The sequence below is a fragment of the Crinia signifera genome, chromosome 11, assembly GCF_055691185.1.
Source record: "Crinia signifera chromosome 11, ASM5569118v1, whole genome shotgun sequence".
Lineage (NCBI taxonomy): Eukaryota > Metazoa > Chordata > Amphibia > Anura > Myobatrachidae > Crinia > Crinia signifera.
The window spans coordinates 58,147,922-58,174,944 of NC_139227.1; the positions used below are offsets into that span (position 1 = coordinate 58,147,922).

At 45.4% G+C, this 27,023-nt stretch overlaps 1 protein-coding gene across 2 annotated transcripts in view; it reads left to right on the forward strand.

Annotated features, from left to right (window-relative positions):
• The first annotated feature begins 15,011 nt into the window (after window positions 1–15,011).
• Window positions 15,012–27,023, forward strand: part of EXOC3L1 (exocyst complex component 3 like 1) — a 154,426-nt gene continuing 142,414 nt past the window's right edge. For both annotated transcript variants that reach the window (XM_083165050.1, XM_083165051.1), the window contains exons 1-2: window positions 15,012–15,097; window positions 19,394–19,554. In XM_083165050.1, the coding sequence (XP_083021176.1) occupies window positions 15,085–15,097; window positions 19,394–19,554 (174 nt within the window). In that variant the 5' untranslated portion in view covers window positions 15,012–15,084. The remainder of the gene's footprint in view (window positions 15,098–19,393; window positions 19,555–27,023) is intronic.

A 27,023-nucleotide genomic window follows, 5' to 3' on the forward strand; every position in this document is an offset into this window, starting at 1 on the left:
GTTTGGGGTGTCTTATGTTTATAATATGCTCATTCCCTGGTGAATTTTATTTTAATTTAGCAAGGACATGATGTCATTCTAACGTGATTGATGGGTCATATCAAGGTGATTATGGATTTTTAATGATGGTACAAAAAAGGAGAAAGGGGGGAAAGGAATAAGTGATAGAGTGAGGAAAAAATACAAATATAAATTCTGAAATAGTGAAAAATATGTGATGATTGTGAGGGATGTGCGAATAAATAATAATGTAAGATGGAGATTATGTCTCCAATTTTAATATTGTGTGATTGAACTGATACAGTTTTATTGTATTTCCACTGGAGTGTATTGTGCATACAGTGTGTTCATCTGTTATGGCATCATCCATGACGTCATTGATGGTGGGTGTGATCATCTGAAATTTACTTGGTGGAATTACTTGGCTGTATCCACTCTGTTGGTGTGTCATACATGTGGTTTATTCATGTCTTTTAGCGTCATTTAGTAGATGCAGCAGGGAATGGGGTTATTATTTTGATTTCTGTTATAGGTTTCTTTTTATTTTTTTGTTTTGCAGTATTCCAGTGAGCATCAGTATACCACTGATCCCACATATTCATGTCTACATCTCCGGTGTTCATCCATGGATCATATCTAAGGTAGGTTTTTAGGTGTTATAGTTTTCCTATTTTTGTGTATCACTTTTTCCTTTTTAGGTGTGTAGTGCTCTAAAGAATATTGACACTTCATCGATCTTATATGTGTCTAGGTAAGTATTGATAGCGTTGGGCATCATATAAATGGATTATTTCTTAATTATCTCAATGCTGCAGTTAGGGGTTGGGGATTTCAACCCAGTTAATACAATATTGTGGTTCATTTGAATGCTCTAATGGCTATTCTTGGATCGTTATGGAGAGGAAATAATGAAGTTGGTTGGTTTTATAGTTGAAGTACGGTTTACAGAACCTTTCAAAGAGGGTAGGCAGATTGTCTAAGATCCTCAGAGGAACGGCAGATAACTGTTATTTTCATTCAAGCCTCTTGGATGTAGGCTGTCCATTAGATAGATCATCTTTGTCTCTGCCTTTAGCAGTTCCTGATCTAAATTTCCTCCTCGGATATTTAGTCTGACGTGTTTCATCCCAAAGAACTTCAAGTCCTTGGGGTCACTGTTGTGAGCTTTCATAAAGTGTTTTGCCACGGGGGTGAGAGTTTTAAACTTATCGCGGTCTTTTATTGCGTTTTTTATTGTGCCTATATGTTCAAGTATTCGAACTTTGAGTGTTCTGCTTGTTTTTCCTATATAGGACTTGTTGCAAGGGCATTGAAGATGGTAAATTACCCCTATACTTGTGCACGTTATATGTTCTGAGATCATCCATCTCTTTCCAAATTTATCCAGGTAGCTTTTGGTTGGTTCCATATGTTTACATGCCTTGCATTTTCCACATTTAGTGGAGCCTCTGATTTTAGTTTTAATTTCAGGTTCGGCAAGGTGACTGTGAACAAGATGGTCCTTTATACTTCTGGATCTCCGCCAGCTTGTTTGTACCTGGGTTGGGAGGACTTTATTTAGGTCATTATCCGTTTGTAGGATTGACCAGTGGTTCTGGAGAATTTGTCTGATTTCTTTCCAATTTTTGTTGTATGTCCCGATGAATCTCACCGGTTCTTCTTTAATTTCTCTCGTTTTTGGTGAGAGTAGAGATTCCCTCGGGATCTTTTCCACCTCCTTTATGGATTTTTTAATGAGTTTTTTGCTGTAGCCCCTTTCAATGAAGCGCTCAGCCAATTCTGTCTGTCGAGTTAGATATATCTCTTGGTTTGAGCAATTCCTTTTGGTGCGTATAAGCTCCCCCTTTGGAATAGCCTTGATGGTGCTTGGCAGGTGGGAGCTAGACGCATGAAGGATGCTATTCGTCGCGGTGTCTTTCCGATATATATCGGTTTGGATGTTTCCTTCATTATCTATCTCGATCGTTAAATCCAGGAAGTGTATTTTTCTTTGGCTCGCTTCATATGTGAGCCTCAGGTTGAAATCATTGATGTTTAATAGCTTCATAAATTCATCCAGTTCTTTTTTCCTTCCCTCCCATAGGATCAGGATGTCGTCTATGTACCGGAGAAAAATAAGAATATTGTCAGTGTATTTTTCATTCTGGTCTTGGAAGACGATTTCTCTCTCCCACCACCCCAGGTAGAGGTTAGCATATGTTGGGGCACATGCGGTCCCCATAGCTGTTCCTCTAACCTGGAGGTAGTGGGAGCCGTTGCACGTGAAAAATTTTTTGGTTAGAATGAACCTCAATGAATCTATCAAGAAGATATTAAATTCTTGATTATGGTTCATATCCAAAAAATACTTTGTGGCGGCAATGCCCTTGTCATGATTAATACTTGTGTATAGGCTCTCTACGTCGCACGTGACAAGCCATGTACCTTCAGTGACTGTTAGGTTTTCCAGTTTCTTTAGGACATCCATGGTGTCTTTTAGATGAGAAGGTAATGCTGTCACGTGCTGACGTAGAAATTGGTCGACATAAATGCTTAATTTTTCTGTCAGGCTGCCCATGCCTGACAGAATTGGTCTTCCAGGTGGTGTTTTATTGTTTTTATGTATTTTGGGCAAAAGGTATAGTGTGGGCGTTTTGGGTTTATCTGTTTTTAGAAAGAGGAAATCACTCTGACTTATCACTTTGTTGTTATATGCTGCCTCTAGCATTCTCATGTATTCTTGTGTGTACTTGGAACTGGGATTGAAGGTAAGCTTTTTATAACACCCCTCATCCATTAGTTGTCGATTTAGTTCTTGTATATACATGTCACGAGGCCATAGGACGACATTCCCTCCTTTATCCGAAGGCTTTATAATGGTGTCGTGCCATTTTTCCATTTGCTTCAGAGCTTCTCTTTCTCCTGTGTTTATATTCTCTGTTTGGTACTTTTGCCGGTTCAGTAATTTGTCTAGATCTTTCGAGACTAGATTTTGGAAGATCTGAACTGGTGGGCAGATTTTGGAATCAGGTATAAAAGTTGACCTTTTTTTGATCTTACTTTTATCATGCGGAGTGGGTGGCTGGTATTGAATATCACTATTTTCTGTGAGTAGTGTCTCTAATGCATATAATGCGTTTGTTTCTTCTTCACTATATTCTTCCAATATCTGAATTGTGTCCATGTTTTCTGGTTCAATTTGACTTTCTGGTGGTTGACCTTGAGGGTTAGAGATGGTATTGGGAATTTGATTAGTAGCTCTTTGCAATGCGTTTTGCTCTTCTCTTAGTTGTTGTTGATTTGCAAAGAACTTTTTCAATAGGAGTTTGCGCGTAAAGAGGTTCAGGTCTTTTTCAACCTCAAATCTTTGGATATTTTGAGTTGGGGAGAAAGATAAACCTTTCTTTAGGATGATCTCTTGTTCTTTGCTGAGAGTTCTCTCAGTCAAATTTATGATTTTAAGTGAGTCTGAGGACGTTGGGGAAGTTATTGGTATTCCCTGAATCTCCTTCTCTCTCTCGGGTCCTCTCTCCAATCCAGAGATTCTCTTTTCCTCCTTCCTCCTTTGGCCCCTCCTGGTCTTCCTCCTGGGTCTCTGTTGTCCCGTTGGCCCTGCCCTAAAAAAGGCCTCCTCTGATATTTGTTGTGTGATTCTCCCTCCGAAGATTCAGCTTCTGATGTAGTATAATTTGAAGCGTTGCTATTGTTTGTGGTCTGTCTCGTTGGTCTACTGTTCCATTTAAACACTTTATTATTAGCAAAGTCGGTTCGGTCTCTTTGGAACTTCCTCCTCTTTCTTTCTATTATTTCTTTCTCATAAGTTTCGATCTCTTTTTTATATTTGTTGTATCTGGTTTGGAACTCGTCTAAGGACTCATAATTTTTCAATTTCTCTCCTAGTTTGTTAATCTCCTGTGAGAGTTCTGTGAGAATAATCTCGTCATGTTTTATTAGTACTTTGATTAACTCTTTAGAGCACTGCAGTAGGATTTGTTCCCAGTTCTTTTTCAGCTCTTCATTGGCCAATTCATAGGCTGGAAAGAGTTTCGGTCGCAGACCTCTTGGAATTAAGTTTTGTTTCAAGTAATTGTCAAACGTGGTCCTGTTCCACAGGGTCTTACTTTGTTTCATCATAGCTGTTTTTAGTGAGAATAGGTCATCAGACCAATTTGTAGTTGTAAAGTCCATTCTATTGGAGGTGTCGGTAAAAACTGAGTCGATGTCACTTCTCAGCTTTTCTCTTCTACTCTCCAAATCTTGTGCCAAATTAAAGTTGGCCATGGTTTAGGAGTTAGGAGGAGAGATGGAGATCAATCATTATATTCATTATAGAAATGTGTCCAAAGTAACATCAATTGATAACTGTGATGGAACACACACGAATAATATAAAAGACACAACTGCAGACAAGCAGGTGTTTAATGAAAATATTATATCACTCAGAGACTGGGTAAAATCACAAAGTTTATTTGGGAGCGTATGAACTTAAATATAAACACATAGAAATCAAGGCCTATGTTTTAAATCTATATACACACTTTTCTAACCTCTTTAAAGTGCCAAACGGCCAACCACAATATATGTTTGTTCGTCATTGTGTGTCAACAATTTTAACTCTTAAACCAATTTCACAACCGATAAGGTGAGATTATCCGCAGACTTATTAATTAAACGAAAACGGATTAATTCTCCCTTATTTTTAAAGAATAAGTTCAATAAAGTATCAATCAATTTTTTAAAAAATTATCTTCTTAGGTGTGCATCCATAGCGCAATTTCTCTTTCTCTTTTTTGACTGAGTCTTCATAATCAGCCTGAACGGCTATGAGTTTGGTTTTCTTGTATTGTAGAAGTTCTTGTTTATATTTATTGCACTGTGCCTCAAGTTTTTCCCCACAGTGGGGTATGTGTTTTATTATCCAGTAATGGTTTATTACTGGTTTTGAGTTCCGAAATTTTAGCTTGGGTTTCAGACAAAATTCTACCTGACTCGGCGATGACCAACAACATCAGATCCATGCTTCCTTTATTTAGGATCGAAATCCATTTGCGACAGAAGTCTGCATTATTGCGGCCTATCGTAGGAATGTTTTTTATCCTAAAGCCGCGTGGGATCATGTTGGCCCTGAAATAGTCAGAGAGTGAAGTGCTGTGTAGCAGGTAGTCCGTTTCTTTTTTCATGTATTTGAACAAAGAATTGTACAGTTCCTCAGGTGTTATGGATTCCTGTTGGGGGCTCAATGCAGGTTGGAATAGAATTGCAGAAGCTTGGTCCCGGGAGAACTATAATGTTTCGTTCAGATGTTCCTTCAGGTCCAAGAGGGTTGGATTTTCCATGATGGGCAAGCAATAAGTATGTCCAATCAAGCAAGAGCTTGTTTGTATACGACTTGTGAAAAACTGAAGAAATAGTGTATAGTTACAAAGTAGGTCCGGTGCCGTAGCCAAATTAGGAATCCTGGCGTGGGATCCCAGATGTATAAAGGCAAGCAGTTGGTAGCTCGGCACTCTGGATAAACCAAAAAGGCAATTGCCGGGGTGCCTTCCACAAAGGGTGATATAGCAGCAGGGCGTCACACACTAGCCAAAGCGTGTATAAAACAGAGAGGCAGCACTCCACGGTCTTGTAGAAATAGGTGATAGTTTATTCAATGGATGTGTACATGGAAGATGACGACGTTTCAAGACCGGAGCGGTCTCTTCATCTTCCATGTACACATCCTGTGTGTATATGTATGTATATGTATGTATATATATATATAATCTGTTTGTGACACCTCTTCACTTTGAAAAAGGGACAGATAGTCCCAAAACATGTTGGCATGAGAAGTGTGTCACATTCTTTTCTGGAGAACAAAAGGAAGAGAAGAAGGTAAGACCTGTGGTGTGACTGGTCTTCATGTAACCAGTGTGGTCCGGATCCTATCTGAGTACAAGTGCTTTCCAGACCACCCGGGACACCACCTATCTCTGACTTTTTTATAATTTTTTATCATCTGTATTCAGTGCTATTTTTGTAGGAAAATAGGTTCAGGAACTGTGGGCGGGGCAGAAAGTGGGCGATGATATGGGAGGAGCTACAAAAGGGGCGGGGTATTACATTTAAAAAAAAAAACAAAACAAACATATAATTCCTCCCAACAGTGGCAGTAACATAACAATCCCCAGCAGCAAAGTGGAGAATATGCGCACGCCTTAGGCGCGCAAGGGTGTAGCCTCACTGCAAGGGGCACAGCATTGCAGGAAAAGACTACTTTATACCGCAGTTTTGCAACCTGCACACCGAGAATTGGCCCATTATACATATGCCCCACCCACTCCGTAATGCTTATTAAACATATGCCACACACAGAGATGCCCATTATGCATATGCCACGCACAGAGATGCCCATTATACATATGCCCCACTTCGTGATGCTCATTATACATATGCCACACACCGTGATGCCCATTATACATATGCCACAAACCGTGATGGCCATTATACATATGGCACACACAGAGATGCACATTATACCTTTGCCACACACCGTGATGCCTATTATACATATGCAACACACAGTGATGCAAATTATACATATGCCACACACAGAGATGCCCATTATACTTTTGCCACACACAGAGAAGCCCATTATACATATGCCACACAGAGATGCCCGTTATACATATGCCACATACAGAGATGCCCATTAAACATATGCCACACAGAGAGATGCCCGTTATACATATGGCCCACACAGATATATATATATATGTTTGGGGAAGCTAGACTTCAGCTAGCTAGAGGGCGCATGGAAGCCTGGCACCATTTATACACTGCATGTTGCACTCTCCCTCCTCCTAATGTAATGTAGGCAGAGGGTAATGTCCAGGCAAGACGGAGTGACAGGAGAGAGAGGAAAATGGTGAGATAGTGCTACAATGGAGAGGTAGATGGTGATGCAGTGGGTGGCTACAGGGAGAGACATAGGGAGCTGGGGAAGGTGGAGAGAGGGATGGGAGTGAGAGGTACGGGAGACGGGGACAGTGAGAGGGGAGAGAAGTGAGGCACAGAGAGCGAGGGGAGAGAGGAGGTGAGTGGAATAGAGAGAGGGGGTGAGAAATGGGCAGAGAGGGGACAGGGAGGGTGTGAGTGAGAGACAAAGAGAGGGAGTGAGTAAGTGAGACATAAAAATAGGGGGGAGAGAGCGAAGACAGAGAGAATGTAGAGAACGAGAGGATGCATGAGAGGGGAGAGTAAGTGAGAGGGGATGAGAGAGGGGGCAAGAGAACGAGGGGGTAGGTGGAGGGGGTAGAGGAGGAGAGAAAGAGAGGGGGAGAGAGGGATTGAGTGAAAGGGGAAAGTGAGTGATGGGAGGATAGGGGGAGGGGAGAGAGAGATGGGCACAATGAGAAAAGAGAGTGTGAGGGGGAGAGAGAGGGAGATGAGGGTGAGAGTAAGTGACAGAGGGAAAGAGAGTGGGGGAAGGGAGAGTGGGTTGAGAGGAAAGGGAGATGAGGAGTATGTGAGATGGGGAGCGAAAGAGAGATGGGAGGAGAGAGGGAGGGGCCGCAGGGCCGGTGCAAGGTATCTGCCTACTCCCCCCCCATATTCCCACATACACACACCAATACTCCAGGAGACTGGGGTTCAAGGAGGAAAGGAGGTGGTAGAGCAGGAGATGGGGTTGTAGAGGAGGAGACAGGGGTTAGAGGAGGAGAGGGTGTGGTAAAAGGGGAGAGGAAGTGGTAGAGGAGGAGAGGGGGTTGTATAGGAGAGGGGGTAGAGAAGGAGAGAGGGGTTTAGGGGTGGAAACAGGGGTTAGAGGAGATGGGGGTGGTAGAGGGGGAGATTGGAGGTAGATGAAGAGAAGGAGTAGTATAGGAGTAAAGGGGGTGTAGAGGATGATATGGGAGTGGTAGAGGAGAAGAGGTGGTGGTATAGGAGGAGAGGGAGTGTAGAGGAGGAGATGGGGGTAGTAGAGGAGGAGATGGGGGGTAGTAGAGGAGGAGATGGGGGGTAGTAGAGGAGGAGATGGGGGGTAGTAGAGGAGGAGATGGGGGGTAGTAGAGGAGGAGATGGGGGGTGGTAGAGGAGGAGATGGGGGGTGGTAGAGGAGGAGATGGGGGGTGGTAGAGGAGGAGATGGGGGGTGGTAGAGGAGGAGAAGAGGGGTGGAGAGAGGATGGTATAGGAGGAGAAGGGGGTGGTAGAGGAGGAGTGGGGTGGTATATGGGGAGAGGGGTGCTATAGGGGGAGAGGGGATGGTATAGGAGGAGACGGGGTGGTAGAGGTGAATAGGGGTGGTATAGGGGAGAGGGGGGAGTAGAGGAGGTGAGGGGGTGGTAGAGGAGGAGAGGAGGGTGGTAGAGAAGGGAGAGCAGGCAGGTGTTTGATTGAGGGGGGAGTAAGGATTAGGAGGTGCAAAATAATTTCTGTAACTATCAAAGTGGCGAGTGTACCTCAGGCAGCTCTCCCTCTCCAGCGCAGGGCCTCCTCCTCCCGATCACCACGTGCCGGGACCTCTTGTCTGCGATCCCCTGGTGTAGAGCCTCAACCTCCTATCTGCGGCACCCAGGCCTCCTCCTTCCAATCCACGGTGACGACTTCCTCCTGCCATCCACAGCAACGTGTTTCCTCCTGATCCGTGGCACTGGCAGCAGAGGACTGCAACTCCTTGAAAGAGCAGGAGACGGGGTTATAGAGGAGAAGAGGTTAGAGGAGGAAAAGGGGGTGGTAAAAGAGGAGAGGAGGTTGCATAGGAGGAGAGGGGGTGTAGGGGAAGAAACGGGTTAGACGAGGAGAGGGGGGTTTAAAAGAGGAGGAAAGGGGGATGGTAGAGGAGGAGAGGGTGGTGGTGGTAGAGAAGGGAGAGCAGACAGGTGTTTGAAAGTTACAGAAATTACTTTGCGCCTCCTAATCCTTCCTCCCCCCTCAGTGGCGAGTGTACCTCAGGCAGCTCTCCCTCTCTCCAGCGTGGGCCTCCACCGGTATGTCTGAGGACCCCTGTTGCAGAGATAGGGTTGCCAACTTTGTGTTGAGAGATTCCTAGACATTGGCCTGCCCACAGCCTGCCCCTTGACCCACCCACAGCCCCGCCCCTTGGTCTGCCTTATCATGGTTTTTTTTAACCCTTGCTTCAATTCTATTCTGGATTTTGCACACCGTGATGCCCCTTACACGTTACATCGCACACCGTGATGCCCCTTACACGTTACATCGCACACCGTGATGCCCCTTACACGTTACATCGCACACCGTGATGCCCCTTACACGTTACATCGCACACCGTGATGCCCCTTACACGTTACATCGCACACCGTGATGCCCCTTACACGTTACATCGCACACCGTGATGCCCCTTACACGTTACATCGCACACCGTGATGCCCCTTACACGTTACATCGCACACCGTGATGCCCCTTACACGTTACATCGCACACCGTGATGGCCCTTACACGTTACATCGCACACCGTGATGGCCCTTACACGTTACATCGCACACCGTGATGGCCCTTACACGTTACATCGCACACCGTGATGCCCCTTACACGTTACATCGCACACCGTGATGGCCCTTACACGTTACATCGCACACCGTGATGGCCCTTACACGTTACATCGCACACCGTGATGGCCCTTACACATTACATCGCACACTGATGCCCCTTACACGTTACATAACACACTGATGCCCCTTACACGTTACATCGCACACTGTGATGGCCCTTACACGTTACATCGCACACTGTGATGGCCCTTACACGTTACATCGCACACCGTGATGGCCCTTACACATTACATCACACACTAATGCCCCTTACACGTTACATTGCACACCGTGATGCCCCTTACACTTTACATCACACACTGATGCCCCTTACACGTTACATCACACACTGATGCCCCTTACATGTTACATCGCACACGGATGCCCCTTACATGTTACATCGCACACGGATGCCCCTTACATGTTACATCGCACACGGATGCCCCTCACATGTTACATTGCACACGGATGCCCCTTACATGTTACATCGCACACGGATGCCCCTTACATGTTACATCGCACACGGATGCCCCTTACATGTTACATCGCACACTGATGCCCCTTACATGTTACATCGCACACTGTTGCCCCTTACATGTTACATCGCACACTGATGCCCCTTACATGTTACATCACACACTGATGCCCCTTACATGTTACATCGCACACTGATGCCCCTTACATGTTACATCACACACTGATGCCCCTTACATGTTACATCACACACTGATGCCCCTTACATGTTACATCACACACACTGATGCCCCTTACATGTTACATCACACACACTGATCTCATCATTTCAAGGCACCAAAAGCAACTGCGGGGCAGGGGGAGAGGAACAATTTTTATAGTAAAAGGTGCACTGCTGCAGGAGCGTGGATGCCTGGAGGTGGGAGACAGCACCTGAGCGAGGAACCCTTCTAAAATATCAGCAGAGGGAGCGGGTGAGATTGACGCGCTGCTGCTAGGAGCACCGCACCGTGACCACACTCACCAATTCATCTCTGCCGCTTCTCCCGCGGCTGCTCCGTTGGTCATGGCCGCTCCCCCTCTTCGTGCTGGACTGACCGCCTGCCGCCGCTGCGTAGTGTGTAGCTGCTGTGGACAGCGCTACCCACAGAGTCCCGCAGCGGCCGGCATGAAGTAGAGACCGCTGCGACTGCCAGACGCACGCCTCCCACCACAGCCAGGCACACTCACTGGCTATTCAGTCGCTCTTTCCCCTTTGCGCGCGATGAGCCCCCCACCGCGACCCGAGTACTGAGCAGGTTCCGGAACGCCGTTCCTGATGACGTCATTTTTAATTTGAACTGTTATTTGTGTTTATCAACTTGCTCACATGTAAGTTAGGTACACCCATTATAAGACATACTTAACAACACATAAAATTCCCATAGAGGAAAAGAGACCCACCCATTGCCTTTCTTTGATTAATTTTTATATACATCATGGACTGGAGAATAAAAGAATCAGGACAACAAATAAGAAGAAAGAGACGAACATCCACAGAAATAAAACAGAACAGGAAAGTTGACTTCCAACCCTCCCCTTTCATTCCTCATTTACCCTCCTCTTTCTCTTTCCCCTTTTTGTTTTACCCCTCCCCACATCGAGTCCATTCAATAAAGAAGCGCCGATCTTTGTTATGCAACCACTTTTATTGTGAGTGTAGTGTATGTATGTGCACGCAGTGTGTGTAGCGTATGTATTTGTGCGCAGTGTGTGTATGTATGTGCGCACAGGGTGTGTAGTGTATGTGCATGCAGTGTGTGTCATGTATGTGTGTGTAGCAGTATTGGATGACATATCCTAGCGGTGGCTCCAGTGTACGGGCAGTATTCAATGCTCCGGCGAGCACAGCACAGTGTTCTCTGTTTTCCGTTCGCTGTGCATTCTGTAACTACCCATCGCCCTGGCTCCTGCTCAACTGATGGCAAGCATTGACCGATGTGGCATACGAGGAGTTACTGGCACCATTTGTAGGCAGTGTTCAAATATTGCAGAGATATGCAGAAAATTTAAGTAAGCCTAAAATAAACGTTTCCAAAGCAGCTGATGTGTGAAAAGCTGTGTATCTCCAAACGAAGGAGTGAGGAAGAAGAGGTGTATCATGGGTAGAATAAACAGTGAGAAAAAAAAGCATCATGGGGGGTTGGGAAAATTACCACAAAAAAAAAAATATTAATATGGCGCTTCTAAAGAAAAAAAATATAGATCCTGAAAATATTAATAAAAATACTTGTAGACACAAAAAAAGAAAATACCTTTTTTTTTATTTGTACGTAAGTTCAGTTCACCTAAAAAAATATGCAGAGAGCAAAATGGAGAGCCATACCAAAAAAAACAGCCAAATTTCCCATAAAAAAACAATGGCAATGACCAAGCGGTGACCAGGGCAAGCTCTCTGGGATTTTTTTTGTGAACCGGGAACATTGAATAGGGCAAACATTTTTGGAGAGAGGACTGGTCTTCTCGCAAATAAAAAGCAAATGGGAGCATTGAATACTGCCCTATGTCCCACCACATCGTGGCGTTCTGGGCCTTGGGCAGTGTAACACGTTAGCCACCTTTTCCTTTCTCCTCTCTGGGAGAAGCCTGGAGAGAAGATGAAGCCAGTCAGATATGAAGGGCCAGGTTTTTGCTGTAATTGGCCCCTCAGTGATAAATGCTGCAATTTGTGGCTCTGAGGAGCGGGGATAAAATAATGTGATTTGGCCTCATTTAGCCCCGCCCCTCTACACGGAGCGGCAGATCACGGTTTTAATTCTGCATCTTCCCTAGGATGTGGTAGATCCGCCCATTCTTCTGGGAGGCGGGAGACCATGTGATAATCGGGGAGGGTGTAGTGATAATTGTGGCTTAATTTGCAATACAGTTGCTGGCCACATGGCTGTGCTGTCACAGGTCTCAGTAGTGTCGGTGTATATCTGTAACCCATACTTGCCTACTTTTGAAAACTAATTTCAGGGATATAATAGTTGGTAGCAGAATTTTGCATAGCGCTCCATTGAGGGGGTGTTTTATGCTCCACCCAAAGGGCGTTTCTTGTTCCATATATGGAGAGATTGTTCAAAGAGGCTGTGAACATGGCACCTAGAAGCGTGGGTCTACTGCTACATCTGAGAGGAATCTTGTAAAATAACTTATATCCAAATGTAGATGAACCCAAAAGCATTTAATAAGATTTACTATACGTGCTAAAGTACTGGGAAATGGAGCTGATGATTCAATGTAAATGTATCTATTTCTCGTTCTTTTTTCCCCAAAAATGTAAAATTGTAATGTGGGTTAGGTGAACTGAGGGAGATTACTAGACTAATGAGGGAGAGAGGGAGATTGCTGCTATTTCAGGGACACAAGGGGGGTTTTGCTATTCGCACAGGACCCTCGTTCGTCTTGAGGATAAAGGGTGGACCCCCAATACTGTATGCACTGAATTAATCTTTAGATGGATTTTTACGGGGGTGTGCTACCACTGGACATGAAAATATACACAATTAACAAGGAGAAAAAAGAATGTCCTGGTGTGGTGCACCTGTTCAGAATCAGACGAATAAAATGTAACCTTTATTAGTGATTTTTAAGACAGCGAAATATAAAAAAACACAAACAAAACATATATAGTGTGTTTAAAAAGCGGTGGCTCTCTGACTCTACACAAATAATTGACTCTTGGTAAGTGTGATTTTACAGGTATAGTTAGCCGACACTCATTCTAATAATATCTAGAGGTAAGTATGTAGGTGTCTTGTTGGCTCAATTCCCCTGTGTTGTAGGTGCAGGCGACTGACAGTAGTGTGGTGGTTTAGTATATTTAACACCTTATACTGGTGCAGACCACATACAGTTCCTATCAGGCTGGAGATGATGTCACAGTAGTTATCTTGGTATCTGTCCTAGGTATAATTGATCTTTGCAAAAAGTCTTTATAGTAATGTTGACACTGGTGTCGACTGATGTCAATAGTCTCTCACCTAGTGAATCTATTGGTGGCTGCCCTTATTTGGCGGGCCCAGTCACTATTAATAGATCACTGATGTTCCACAAACTTATACAAGTTTTTATTGAGAAAGGTCAACACGGATGTCGACCAGTAGTCACTATTTGCACGTTTAATTCCTTTATATTCGCTTTTAGTACATTTATTCAATATTTCAAGGTAAAGTGCCTGGCTTCTTTGCTGGTAATTCCTATCTTTATAGAAACAATGTCATGCAGATTGGAAACATTGTCTCAGATACACAATTGCCAATGTATGTTGTATAATGGCTGGAATTATATCCAGCATGAGAAGCAACAACAATGTGACTATTTGTCAGTTTCTCAGTGGGTATAAGGTGAGAAGTCAGCTTGTTATGTCGACTAGTATGTCAACATCACTTGATATAGGCGTTTATGGGTAGTATACCAAAAGCCTATATCAAGTGATGTTGACATACTAGTCGACATAACAAGCTGACTTCTCACCTTATACCCACTGAGAAACTGACAAATAGTCACATTGTTGTTGCTTCTCATGCTGGATATAATTCCAGCCATTATACAACATACATTGGCAATTGTGTATCTGAGACAATGTTTCCAATCTGCATGACATTGTTTCTATAAAGATAGGAATTACCAGCAAAGAAGCCAGGCACTTTACCTTGAAATATTGAATAAATGTACTAAAAGCGAATATAAAGGAATTAAACGTGCAAATAGTGACTACTGGTCGACATCCGTGTTGACCTTTCTCAATAAAAACTTGTATAAGTTTGTGGAACATCAGTGATCTATTAATAGTGACTGGGCCCGCCAAATAAGGGCAGCCACCAATAGATTCACTAGGTGAGAGACTATTGACATCAGTCGACACCAGTGTCAACATTACTATAAAGACTTTTTGCAAAGATCAATTATACCTAGGACAGATACCAAGATAACTACTGTGACATCATCTCCAGCCTGATAGGAACTGTATGTGGTCTGCACCAGTATAAGGTGTTAAATATACTAAACCACCACACTACTGTCAGTCGCCTGCACCTACAACACAGGGGAATTGAGCCAACAAGACACCTACATACTTACCTCTAGATATTATTAGAATGAGTGTCGGCTAACTATACCTGTAAAATCACACTTACCAAGAGTCAATTATTTGTGTAGAGTCAGAGAGCCACCGCTTTTTAAACACACTATATATGTTTTGTTTGTGTTTTTTTATATTTCGCTGTCTTAAAAATCACTAATAAAGGTTACATTTTATTCGTCTGATTCTGAACAGGTGCACCACACCAGGACATTCTTTTTTTCTCCTTGTTAATTGTGCTATTTCAGGGAGTCTCCTGAATACAGGAGGGTAGGCAGCTATGCTGTGCCCCCCCCCCCATCTCATGTGCGTGTGGGACCCTGATTTACAGGAATGAGGAATGGCTGGCACTTTACCTCTCTCCATTGTCTTGTATGGCAGTGACAGGCAGACACACAGGGTGGGCACTACAGATCCTGTGCCACCCCCCACATCCTGCCTATGAGAGGATGTTTGTGCTGGAAGCAGCCAGACCCTTCCCATCCCTCAGTGGCCGAGTATGTCTGCAGAAGGTAAGTGCATCTCACCACGCTATGTACCGAGTATGCTTGCATGCATGTGATATGTGTTCTAGACAGGTGTGTTTATATGCAGACGTGTCATACACAAGTATGTTATATGTAGATGTGTCCTATGTTACTGCAGAGGATGGTCTATGCACACATATCATGTTACTTCATGGAGTACTACATGCAGACATTATATATCATGTGTCATACACAGGCGTGTCATGTTACTGTACTATGTGCTTTACTGTGATTGTGGAATTCTTGATATTTATAACATGCAAATAGGATGATTCGTGTTCAGGCTGCTGCGTAGTGGGGCGCGGTGCTGTATCAGACAAATCTTACACTCTGCACAAGGGGTCACTGTAATGTATCATAGATGGAAAATTGTGATCTCCAACTGACACTATGCATCCTACCTCATTATCCAGGACACTGCGAACCCCGCCTGACACTGCCCCTCCTACCTCATTATCCAGGACACTGTGATACCCGCCTGACACTGCGCTCCTACCTCATTATTTGGGACACTGTGATCCCCCTGTGACACTGCGCCTCCTACCTTATTATCCAGGACACTGCGATCCTCACCTGACACTGCCCCTCCTACCTCATTATCCAGGACACTGCGATCTCCACCTGACACTGCACCTCCTACCTCATTATCCAGGACACTGCGATCACCGCCTGACACTGCGCTCCTACCTCATTATTTGGAACACTGCAATCCTCCCGTGACACTGCCTCTCCTACCTAATTATCTGGGACACTGCAATACCCCTCCAAAGTGACACTGCCCCTCCTTTCTCATTATACCGGACACTGCAATTTCCCTGTGAAACTGCCCCTCCTTCCTAATTATTTGGGACACTGTGATCCCCCGTGACACTGCACCTCCTACCTCATTATCCGGGACACTGATCCCCCTGACACCCTGGGTGACATTTAATAGGATGCGTTTTTTTCTCACTTTCAAAATCGCCCATTATCGCACTTTTTTAAAATCGCATTTTTGCCGCGGATTCGCATATTTAATGAGGTGCGTGTTCCGGAAAGAAAAGTGCGATTAAGTGCGATAATGTGCGAATTTTAGGCATGAAAATGTGCGAATTTGAGGTACTGTGCGATTTTGTGTTTGTAAGAGAAAAAAAACGTGTGAGGTCCCCCCTCCTGAGCATAACCAGCCCCGGGCTCATTGAGCTGGACCTGGTCCCAAAAATACGGGGGACAAAAAGCATAGGGGTCCCCTGTATTTCTGAAACCAGCCCCGGACTCTTGGACCGGTCCTGGTTCCAAAAATACGGGGGACAAAAAATCTGGGGGTCCTCCATATTTTAAAACCAGGACCGGGCTCCAACAGCCCGAGGTGTCATGCCACAGCTGGGGGACACTTTTTACATAAGGTCCCCCGGCCAAAAGATGAGCACCGTGTCTGGTCAGCCTTGGACGGGGTACCTGGAGGAGTGGGGACCCCCCCAGGCTTCACCCGTCCAAGGCTGAAGCCCGGGGCTGTCACCGGCGTCCGTGCCCAGTGGATGGGGTTAAATCTCACAAACGTAACATTGCTTTATGCAGGAGAACTACAAGTGCCAGCAGACCTCCTCCACATGCTGGGACTAGTGGTTCTCCAAGTCCCAGCATCTGGGGCTGGCACTTGTAGTTCTCCTGCATAAAGTAATGTTACGTTTGTGAGATTTAACCCCATCAGGCCAGCGTCCACTGGACACGGACGCTGGTGACAGCCCCAGGCTTCAGCCCTGGATGGGTGAAGCCTGGGGGGGGACCCCTTTATTGGGGGGGTCCCCACTCCTCCAAGTACCCCGTCCAAGGCTGACCAGCCACGGTGCTCATGTTTCGGCCGGGGGACCTTATGTAAAAAGTGTCCCCCGGCTGTGGCATGACACCGCGGGCTGTTGGAGAACGGTGCTGGTTTAAAAATACGGGGGATCCCCAAATTTTTTGTCCCCCGTATTTTTGGAACCAGGACCGGCCAAGAGTCCGGGGCTGGATTCAGAAATACGGGGGACCCCTATGCTTTTTTGTCCCCCGTATTTTTGGAACCAGGTCCGGCTCAATGAGCCCGGGGCTGGTTATGCTCAGGAGGGGGGACCTCACACCATTTTTTCCCCCAAAAAAACACTTTAACACGTTTTTTAACATAGGACCATGCACAGATCTCAATGATCTGTGCAGGGTTCTGGCCAATTCGCATATCAGAACCTGGTCTGATTTTTTGGTGAATTTAAGACACATTTCCCAAATTCGCATCTCATTAGATATGCGAATTGTATACTTTTCAATGGGAAAACATCTGGATGCGAGTTCTGGCGCGAGTAAAAATCGCACTTTCTGAAAGTGCGATTTCGCGTCAAAATCGGCCATTTTTGCATCTCATTAACTATGCGAATTCGGAAAAAAGTGTGATTTCGGCTGTTTTTGTCAAATATATTGCAAAAGTCACATTTTTGCATCTCATTAAATGTCACCCTATGCCTCCTACCTCATTATCCGGGACACTGCGATCCCCACCTGACACTGCGCTCCTACCTCATTATTCGGGACACTGCACCTCCTACATCATTATCCGGGACACTGTGATCCCTGCCTAACACTATGCCTCCTACCTCATTGTCTGGAACACTGCAATCCCTGCCTGACACTGTCCCTCCTACCTCATTATCCGGGATGCTGCGATCCCAGCCTGACACTGTGCCTCCTACCTCATTGTCTGGAACACTGCGATCCCTGACTGACACTGTCCCTCCTACCTCATTATCCGGGATGCTGCGATCCCCGCCTGACACTGTGCCTCCTACCTCATTATGGGATATTGTGATCCCCGCCTAACACTGCCCCTTCTACCTCATTATCCGGGACATTGCGATCCCCGCCTGACACTGTGCCTCCTACCTCATTATGTGTGAGGTGCCGGAGCGTTTCCTGACCACTGTGTCACGTGTGAGGTGACGGAGCATTTCCTGATCACTGTGTCACATGTGAGGTGCCAGAGCATTTCCTGGCCACTGTGTCACGTGTGAGGTTGCAGAGCGTTTCATGACCACTGTGTCATGTGTGAGGGATGTGGGACCATTTGTAGACAACAAGTAGATAGACAGCCATTAGGTCGACACCATTAGTTCGACAACTCAATAGGTCGACATGCTTTTAGGTCGACATGTCATTATGTCGACATGTCATTAGGTCGACATGTCATTAGGTCGACATGTCATTAGGTCAACATGTCATTAGGTCGACATGTCATTAGGTCGACACTGCCATTAGGTCGACAGTGTCTAGGTCGACAGTCAAAAGGTCGACAGTCAAAAGGTCGACATGGGTTTTTTCACTGTTTTTGGCCGAAATGTCGACACAGTCGACATGGACACAGTTTGAAGTGAACCGCAGCCCCTCGCTTCGCTCGCAATGCTTCGGGCACGGTGCCTCGCTGCGCTCGGCACACTATTTTATTCTCCCACCACGCCCTAGTGGATAGTAGGGCATGAAATACCGCCTGTCGGCTCAAAAAACAGTGAAAAAAACCATGTCGACCTTTTGACTGTCGACCTAATGACATGTCGACCTAATGACATGTCGACCTAATGACATGTCGACCTAATGACATGTCGACCTAAAAGCATGTCGACCTATTGAGTTGTCGAACTAATGGTGTCGACCTAATGGCTGTCTATCTACTTGTTGTCTACAAATAGTCCGGATACCATGTGTGAGGTGCTGGTGCGTTTCCTGATCAGTCATGTGTGAGATGCTGGAGTGTTTCCTGATGACTATCATGTGTGAGGTTCCAGAGCGTTTCCTGACCACTGTGTCATGTGTGAGATGCTGGAGCATTTCCTGATTTGTCACGTGAGAGGAGCCAGATGTGTTTCCTGATCACTGTCATGTGTGAGTTTCTGGAGTGTTTTCTGATCAATGTATCATGTTTGAGGTGCCAGAGTGTTTTCTGATCACTGTGTCATGTGTGACGTGCCGGAGTGTGATCACTGTGTCATGTGTGAGGTGCCTGAGTGTTTCCTGATCACTGTGTCATGTGTGAGTTGCTGAAATGTTTCCTGATCACTGTGTCATGTGTGAGGTGCTGGAGCATCGGCCATGTGTGAGGTGCTGGAGCATCAGTCATGTGTGAAGTGCTGCAGCGTTTCCTGATCACTGTATCACGCGTGATGTGCCGGAGCATTTCCTAAACATTGTATTATGTGTGAGGTGCCGGAGCATTTCCTAATCACTGTATTATGTGTGAGGTGGTAGAGTGTTTCCTGATCACTGTATTATGTGTGACAGACGGCGAGGTGCTAGCGCTGGAAAAGGCGGATAGCCTGGCGAGAGGGGCAGCCCTGAAATGGGCATCTGGAATATTTTGTCACCCTGACCAGCTGGCACACCTTGGCCAGTACGGGAGACGGGAGATGCAGCGCAACAGCTCCATACAGTCAAGACTAAAGGTACATGGTGGGTTATGCATGGGTATGTATGTGTGAGTGTCGGGTTATGCACGTGGATGTATGAGTGCATGGCAGGGATGCATGTGTGCGTGGCGTGTTATGTGCGGGGATGTATGTGTGAGGGGATGTGTGTGCATGGCCAGTTACATGCAGGCATGTGTGTGTGCATGGCGGGTTATGTGCGGGGATGTGTGTGTGTGTAGCGGTTTTTGTGCAGGGGTGTGTGTGTGTCTTACCTATAAGGGGATAATCATATGTTACACAAACATCACTGACAGAAATTAAACTAACATCTTTCAAACCGGATTAAAATGTGATTTTAAAACACATTTCTTTCTTTGAGCACTATGTATGTATATACGTTTGTATGTATTAATTTTTAACCCCTATTTTTCGCTGCCAATCAGAATTCCCGTATAGTAAATTTGGGAATATTAAACGATAAAATAATAAAGGTTACGTTTTATGATTCCCCATATAGCAGTCCCTTTTCTCTCTTGTTCTAAAAAAAAAGTAAGTGTGTGTGTGTGTGGCAGGTTATGTGCGAGGATGTATGTGTGTGTGGTGGGTCATATGCGGGGATGTATGTGTGATGTTGTCAGACTGGGTACAGGTGTGTGATCGTTACCTGATGTTTCTGTTTCCTTTTGGCACTGCTTGGCTGCGACCTGCCTGCTTCACTCGCCTGCAATTCAGAGGGCGGAGGGACAAAGGCACCCTGGGATGGTAATACCCCAAAACAACCACACAGAATGGTCGCCACACATGAGGATGGTGATCAAAATAATTTAATTTACGGCAGGAGGGATCAAGAATCACCGCTATGAAAGGGGTTAAACAATTCAATAACAATGACACTGGAATGCAATAATTGGCAAAAAGATACATATAAAGACAATTCTCCTGTATGATATTGTGCGCAATGGGGTCACTGTGGCATTTGTAGGCCACACCTCACACAATACACTGCAATAATAAGTGCAATATATCAGGGTTGCCGAAATTCTCATTCTCCTCTCCGGGAGAAGCCCGGAGAGGAGAGATTCAGTAGCTGTTCAGGAGGGGAGGGGGGGGGGGGGGGGGGGGGGGGGGGGGGGGCTTAAGCGTGACATCACTAAGCCCCGCCCCCATGCTGGTAAACAGGCAAATTCAGTGATCTCTGTGGAGGGGGCGGGGCTAAAATGACGCGATTGTGACATTTCAGCTCCGCCCCCTCCTCTGAGACCCGAGGATTGCGGCATTTAAATGCCGCGATCCGGGGGACAGCGGGGGTCCCCCCTGAATCCGGGAGGGTTGCCCACCCTTCCGGGGGGCCGGGAGGGAGCCCCGATTTTCGGGAGACTCACGGAAATTTCGGGAGGGTCGGCAACCCTGCAATATATTGTTTCCAACAATGAATGCAATGAAAAACAAACAATAATAATGTCCTATGAAGAGGATATCGTGCGCGACGGGCCATCTGTAACCTCTGCAGGCCGCAATTCGCACGGTATACTGCGTCACCAATATCACTATGCACTAGGACCACATTGCAAATAATTCTAACCATCAATCAAAAGACTTGCAATCACATTTAAATAAATGACAGCAATATGCCACAGATTCTACCTTGTGTTAATAACAGTAAGTGTCCAGATACCAAAGAATAAGTCCCTGAACTGCGCAGTTCTACAATAGCACAAGGTACCTGTTAGGGCCTAGGTGCACCATAATTGAAGTAGCAACTACTGTAATGCAGAATTTGTAATCCAAGGCAAAGGGTGTCCAATACTGCGTGTGACTCAAATAAAAGGTTTCCAATAAATGGTCCAGTCAGCCTTCAGGCTGTGATCACAGGACTAGGACTTGGGAAGCACAGGCCCTAATTGAAACAGGGGCAAGGGCTTGTCAATGCGGGCATAGCATGACAGTTCCTGGGGTAATGGTGGGTGGCAAGTGTGAGTGGGGCAGTGTCAGGGTACCTGAGGCTCTGTTGCCGGCTCCTGTTGCTGACTCCTGCCAGTCACGACTCCTTGTGCTGCAACACTCTGCTGGCTCCCTGCTGTTCCTGATACTGCTGTGAGGCACACAGGCCCTCCTGCCCTTATGCTGCCAAACAATGCTGGGGTCCTCTCTCTCTGGTCCCTACTGTCAGTCTGGGCACCTTCTCCCTGCAGACGCTGGTCACCGCAGAACACTCCCCACCTGCTGCTCCGCTTGGGATCTCTCTTTCAGCTCTGCTCAGTCCTCCTGCTTACTCATTACACAGCAGGGGCTCTCCCTCTCTCTCCTTCCTTGCTCTTCTCACTGCACACAGCACACTTGTTACACTCAAATCTGCCCAGCAACAGCAGGGCTCTAACTTCCTGCTTATCTCCCAGCACCTTACCAGGTCCTAAAGTCCCTCCTGACCTCCATGCTGCTGCGGGGTAGCTGCCTAGCAACCCTCCAAAATCCTGTGTATTTTTAGGCAGCATTGGCCACCAATGATTCTGTGACACGAAAGGGGTACTCCAGTTCTGGCGTGTCACATATGTGTGTGATTTTTGCGGGTTATGTGTGGGGATATGTGTGTGTGGTGGGTTATGCACATGGATGTGTGTGTGGCGGGTTATGTGTAGGGATGTGTGTGTGGCGGGTTATGTGCAGGGATGTATGTGTGCATGGCGGGTTATGTGTGGGGATATGTGTGTGTGTGGCAGGTTATGTGCGGGGATGTGTGCATGCGTGGTGGGTTATCTGCGGGGATGTATCTGTGCATGGCGGGTTAAGTGCAGGGATGTGTGTGTGTGTGTGTGTGGCGGTTTATGCACGGGGATGTGTGTGCATGTGTGGCGGGTTATGCGCGGGGCTGTGGTGGGTTATGTGACTGGATATGTGTGTGTGGCGGGTTATGTGCGGGGTTGTGTGTGTGGCGGGTTATGCGCGGGGATGTGTGTGTGTGTGGCGGGATATGTGTGGCGGGTTATACACGGAGATGTGTGCGTGCGTGGCATGTTATGTGCGGGGATGTGTGTAAGGATAAATGTGTAGCCCCTCGACCTGATGGCCCCTTAGGTACCAGTGAGAGATGAAACTTAAACTCCACACGAAACACACAGTAGTAGGTTAAGATTCACTCTGGTTTATTAGGAGTTTAACAGTAAGTTAAAAGACATGATACATGGGTGTGGACAAATGTGTGGTACTTTGTTATTGGCTGTTTAACAGTTGCTGGGCAGATTAAACAGGAGGGCATACAAAATATCATACACAAAGAAATGAGTAACAAGGGGGGAGGTTTCGATTATACAGGAGTTTATGCAGGTGCACGCTGCATACCAATTCCAAGAGGGGGAGGGTGGGAAGTAGAAGCTCAGTATGAAGTGATAAGGCACACAGGCTTATTATCTGTGACCTTGTAATGTAGCCATGGAAAAACAGTCTAACCATAATGAGAATAGTCTACGTGCAAATTCTTATATGCTACATGGGTTCCAAATTTTAACCCTTCAATCCCCTCTTAGAATCATGAATTTAGATGATATGATTCTTCTTACTGAATTCCTTATTTCTGTGCTTAGCAAGATATTGCTTGTAGCCTTCAGGGGAATTTGCATGTGCAGGGGCAATGGATTCATACATAAGAGTATTCTCAATACCTTTAGTAGCAAGTTTTCTACAACATGGTATAATGCAAAAAACAACAATACAGATAATTGTAAGAATAATCAATATATAGATTGCTAATTGAACAAGGGCCTGTTCTATACCATTTGGGTGACCATTCTTATTACATCCCTATGTCCATCGTTTGGAGACACAGGGGTTAATGGTGCAAAAGTCTATCTGGTAGGCGGCTACCTCGGTGCTGAAAAAATTGTACCAGAAAATGTATACGCCTGCCTTTTCAGTCATGTCCACTTCAGTTTTTGTGCAAAGGTATCTGGCAAACAAGAATCAATAGAATAATATACGTTATCCATCATCGTCCAGAATTCTAGAATGACCTCATCTGCTGGTGAGTCGTCTTCTCCATCATGTAGGAGGTTAGGGCTGTCTGCCCCCATTAGTACCTCGCCTTGATCTGTTCTCTATCCGGGACGTTACTCGGGATTCTCTTTACCCTGGATGCGTGTATCCACACTGGACTCTCTTCTGTAAGGACAGCCGTCCTCGTTACCGCTACGATCTCTGTTTCTGGACCATAGGTGAAGTTTCCTGGACCTTTATTCCTGGGGAGAACCTTCACAACGACCTTGTCTCCGATCTGGAAAGGATGTGTTGATTCCTGTGGATTAAAAAGATTTTTACAAATAACACCATGTTCAATTTCACTAAGTCTGGTGATGAGGGGGAAAGGTCTTCCTATTAAAATTTCAAAGGGTGAATAACCCAGAGTCTTTTGGGGGGTCATTCTAATTTCTGCTAGGACAATGGGGAGGATTTGTTTCCATTTATTAAATGTTCCTCCTGTTGCTTTCCTAAGTTTGTCCTTTAAAGTCCTATTCATCCTTTCCACAATTCCTGAACTTTGGGGATGATAAGGAATGTGAAATTTCCAATCTATTTGAAGTGCTTTCACTAAAGCTTGTGTGATTTTTTTGCTGTAAAGGCAGTGCTTTTGTCACTATCTATTTGGAGCGGGCATCCCCATCTAGGGATGATTTCTTGTGTTAGTATGCGTGCAACTGTTTTTGCATCTTCTGCTTTTGTTGGGAATGCCTCTGGCCATCGTGAAAACATATCCACTATAACCAAAGCATACTCCTGTTTTGTACCTTTGTTAGGTATATGTGTAAAATCAATTTGCAAATGTGTGAAAGGAGTAGTTGGGTACTCCGGGTGTTGATGCTTTGCTTTCATTGGGTTATTAGGGTTGTTGCGCAGACAGGTAATACATCTGCTAATGTACTAATCTACCAATGTTTTAGCATCTGTGATATAAAAGTCTTTGCTCAAAAGTATAGCTGTGGTGATTTTGCTATAATGTCCTACCCCATGGTAGTGAGCAATGAACAATGGGGCGCTTGATTGTGGTATGCATGGTCTCCCCTCTTTGCAGATCAATCCTGTTATAGGATTTTTCTGCAATATTGGAAATAACCAGTCATCCAAGTCTTTTTGTGATGCTGAGCTTTGTAGTTCAGTGATCAGGTTTATCTTTCTACATTTGGCAAGCTCTTGTGAGCGCTATGAGTTCTGCAGCTTGTGCTGATTGATATGGAATGGGTCTCGCTTCTAAAATGTCATTTGGGAGGCGTACCACTGCGTAGCCTGCCTGATATGTCGAGTCATTGGGTCTATTACAAGAACCATCCACAAATACATGGTCAGAACCTGGTATTGGTACAGGGGAAATGTCAAGTCTAGGGGAGGTCTCTGACTCTATTGATGCAGAACAGTCATGATCGTCAGGAATGTCATCCTGTGGCCCTTTTAATCCTAAAAGTGCATTTAGAATGGGTGCGGGGCCTGAGGATGCGTTTGCATACTTAATGGTGAGTGAGGGGCTTCCTAGCAACAGGACCTCATCTCCACTAAGACGCTGGGCTGACATGTTGTGTGTGTAGCCCTTTAAGTAATGCTACAACATTATGTGTGGTATGGAGAACAGTGGGTGAGCCTAGGGTGAGTGTGGTTGCCATCTCAGCTACCATTGCACAGGCCGCCAGTGCCCGAAGACAGGCAGGCATACCTTGGACCGACACCGGCATCACTTTGGAAAAGAATGCCACGGGGCGCAGCTTACCTCCATGTTTTTGTGTCAGCACACCCGCCATGGTTTTACATTTTGTCCCTTGCATATAAATGAAATGGTTGTACATAGTTTGGGAGGGTCAATGCCGGACTTTTCATCAACATACATTTAAGGCTTTCATATGCATTTAACATTTCTTGTGACCATTGTATCTGTTTAGGTTTGTCATTGAGTGTGGCTTGTCTCAAAATGTTATCATAGTAGGAACAGTCAGAAATCCACTGTCTGTAATAATAGTGTTTGGGCGGACCAGACCCAGTACAGACTGAATGCGTTGTGGACTGACTTTCCTCTCTCCCTTTTTCAAGACAAAACCTAAATAATTAACATTCTTTTTGCACCATTGCATTTTTGCTTTTTTTGACACTTTGTGCCCACATTCACAGAGCCAGTTTAACAGTGATATACTATCCTCTCGGCATGCCTCCTTTGTTGAACTACAGATAAGCAGATCATCTGCATACTGTAGCAGGACTGAACCATAGGGGGGGTGCCAGGGGGTTGTGACTTGGAGCACGATGCTGTACACAACAGGGGAGTCAATATACTCCTGTGGCAGTCTGCATCATGTTAACTGCTGGCCTTAAAAGAAAATGCAAATAACAGTTGTGTCTGGGTGTCCACAGGTATGCTAAAAAATGCATTTTTCAAATCGGTTACTGAGAAGTAGGCGGCATCTACAGGGATGGCTGAGATGAGTGAGTGTACATCAGGTACAATGGGTGCAATGGGAACGATTAATTGGTTTATTGCTCTGAGGTCCTGTTGACCATATCTGAGGATTTACAGTGTCTAATTCTGTGTTTGGGTCAGAACTGTCAGTCATGAGCAAGTGTGGTGATGAAACATCAATTCCTGCTTCTGATGGACTGATTGTGATTTCCAGCACAGAGAGAAGATCTCTGCCTAGCAAATTGATTGGGCAGTCAGGTATTACAGTAAATTCATGTTTTCCTATGTCATGGCCCTTTAAGGTCTGTCCCTGCCAGTCAATCTGAAATCTGGGGTTGTCTCTAGGTCTGGGTTGGCTGGGCTGCATGGGGTTACTGACCTGTCGGGGTTTGTTTGAAGGGAACGGACAGTCTCTAGCCCAATGGCTATCCCTTTCACAGTTATAGCAGCTTGTCTGCCTGTTGGGTGGGGGTCCCGCAGGAGCCCTCTGAGGTAGTCTGTCTCTAGGAGGACGGAATGGTTTATTCTGTCTCCTAGGATTGTTTTGATTTTGGAAGCGTATGAACGGGGTATGTGATGGTGTGACAGTGTTTCTTTTAACTTCAAAACAACCTGCTGCTTCCTTTTCATACAAATGTTTTTTCAAAATCCTTCACTGTATCAGAGGTCCAAGTTGAAACACTCTGCTTCACAGCGAGGATATATATCGGCAGCAGATTATTAATGAAAGTAGAAACAAGTAAATTATCATTATGCAGAAGCGGCAGACCTGCTTCCTCGGTCCAGCACTTCTTGAATCTCTTCCAGAAATTTGTCACTCTTTCTGTTTACAACTTACAGCTATGGGGAGAGATGAGCGTGCTTTAAACACTTCATTCATATGTGCAGCAAGTTGATCCCACATAGCATCTATGCTTTCTTGTGTATTAAGTGGGTAACCTACAGTTGTTTGTGTGACTGAGGGTACACTGATAAGTGGAACTTTTTCCCAGTCTCATTTATTGTAATGGTCAATTATATCATTAACAATGAGTCTCATATCTCCTTGGGTAAAGCTGCGTCCTTTGCATGCTTTCTT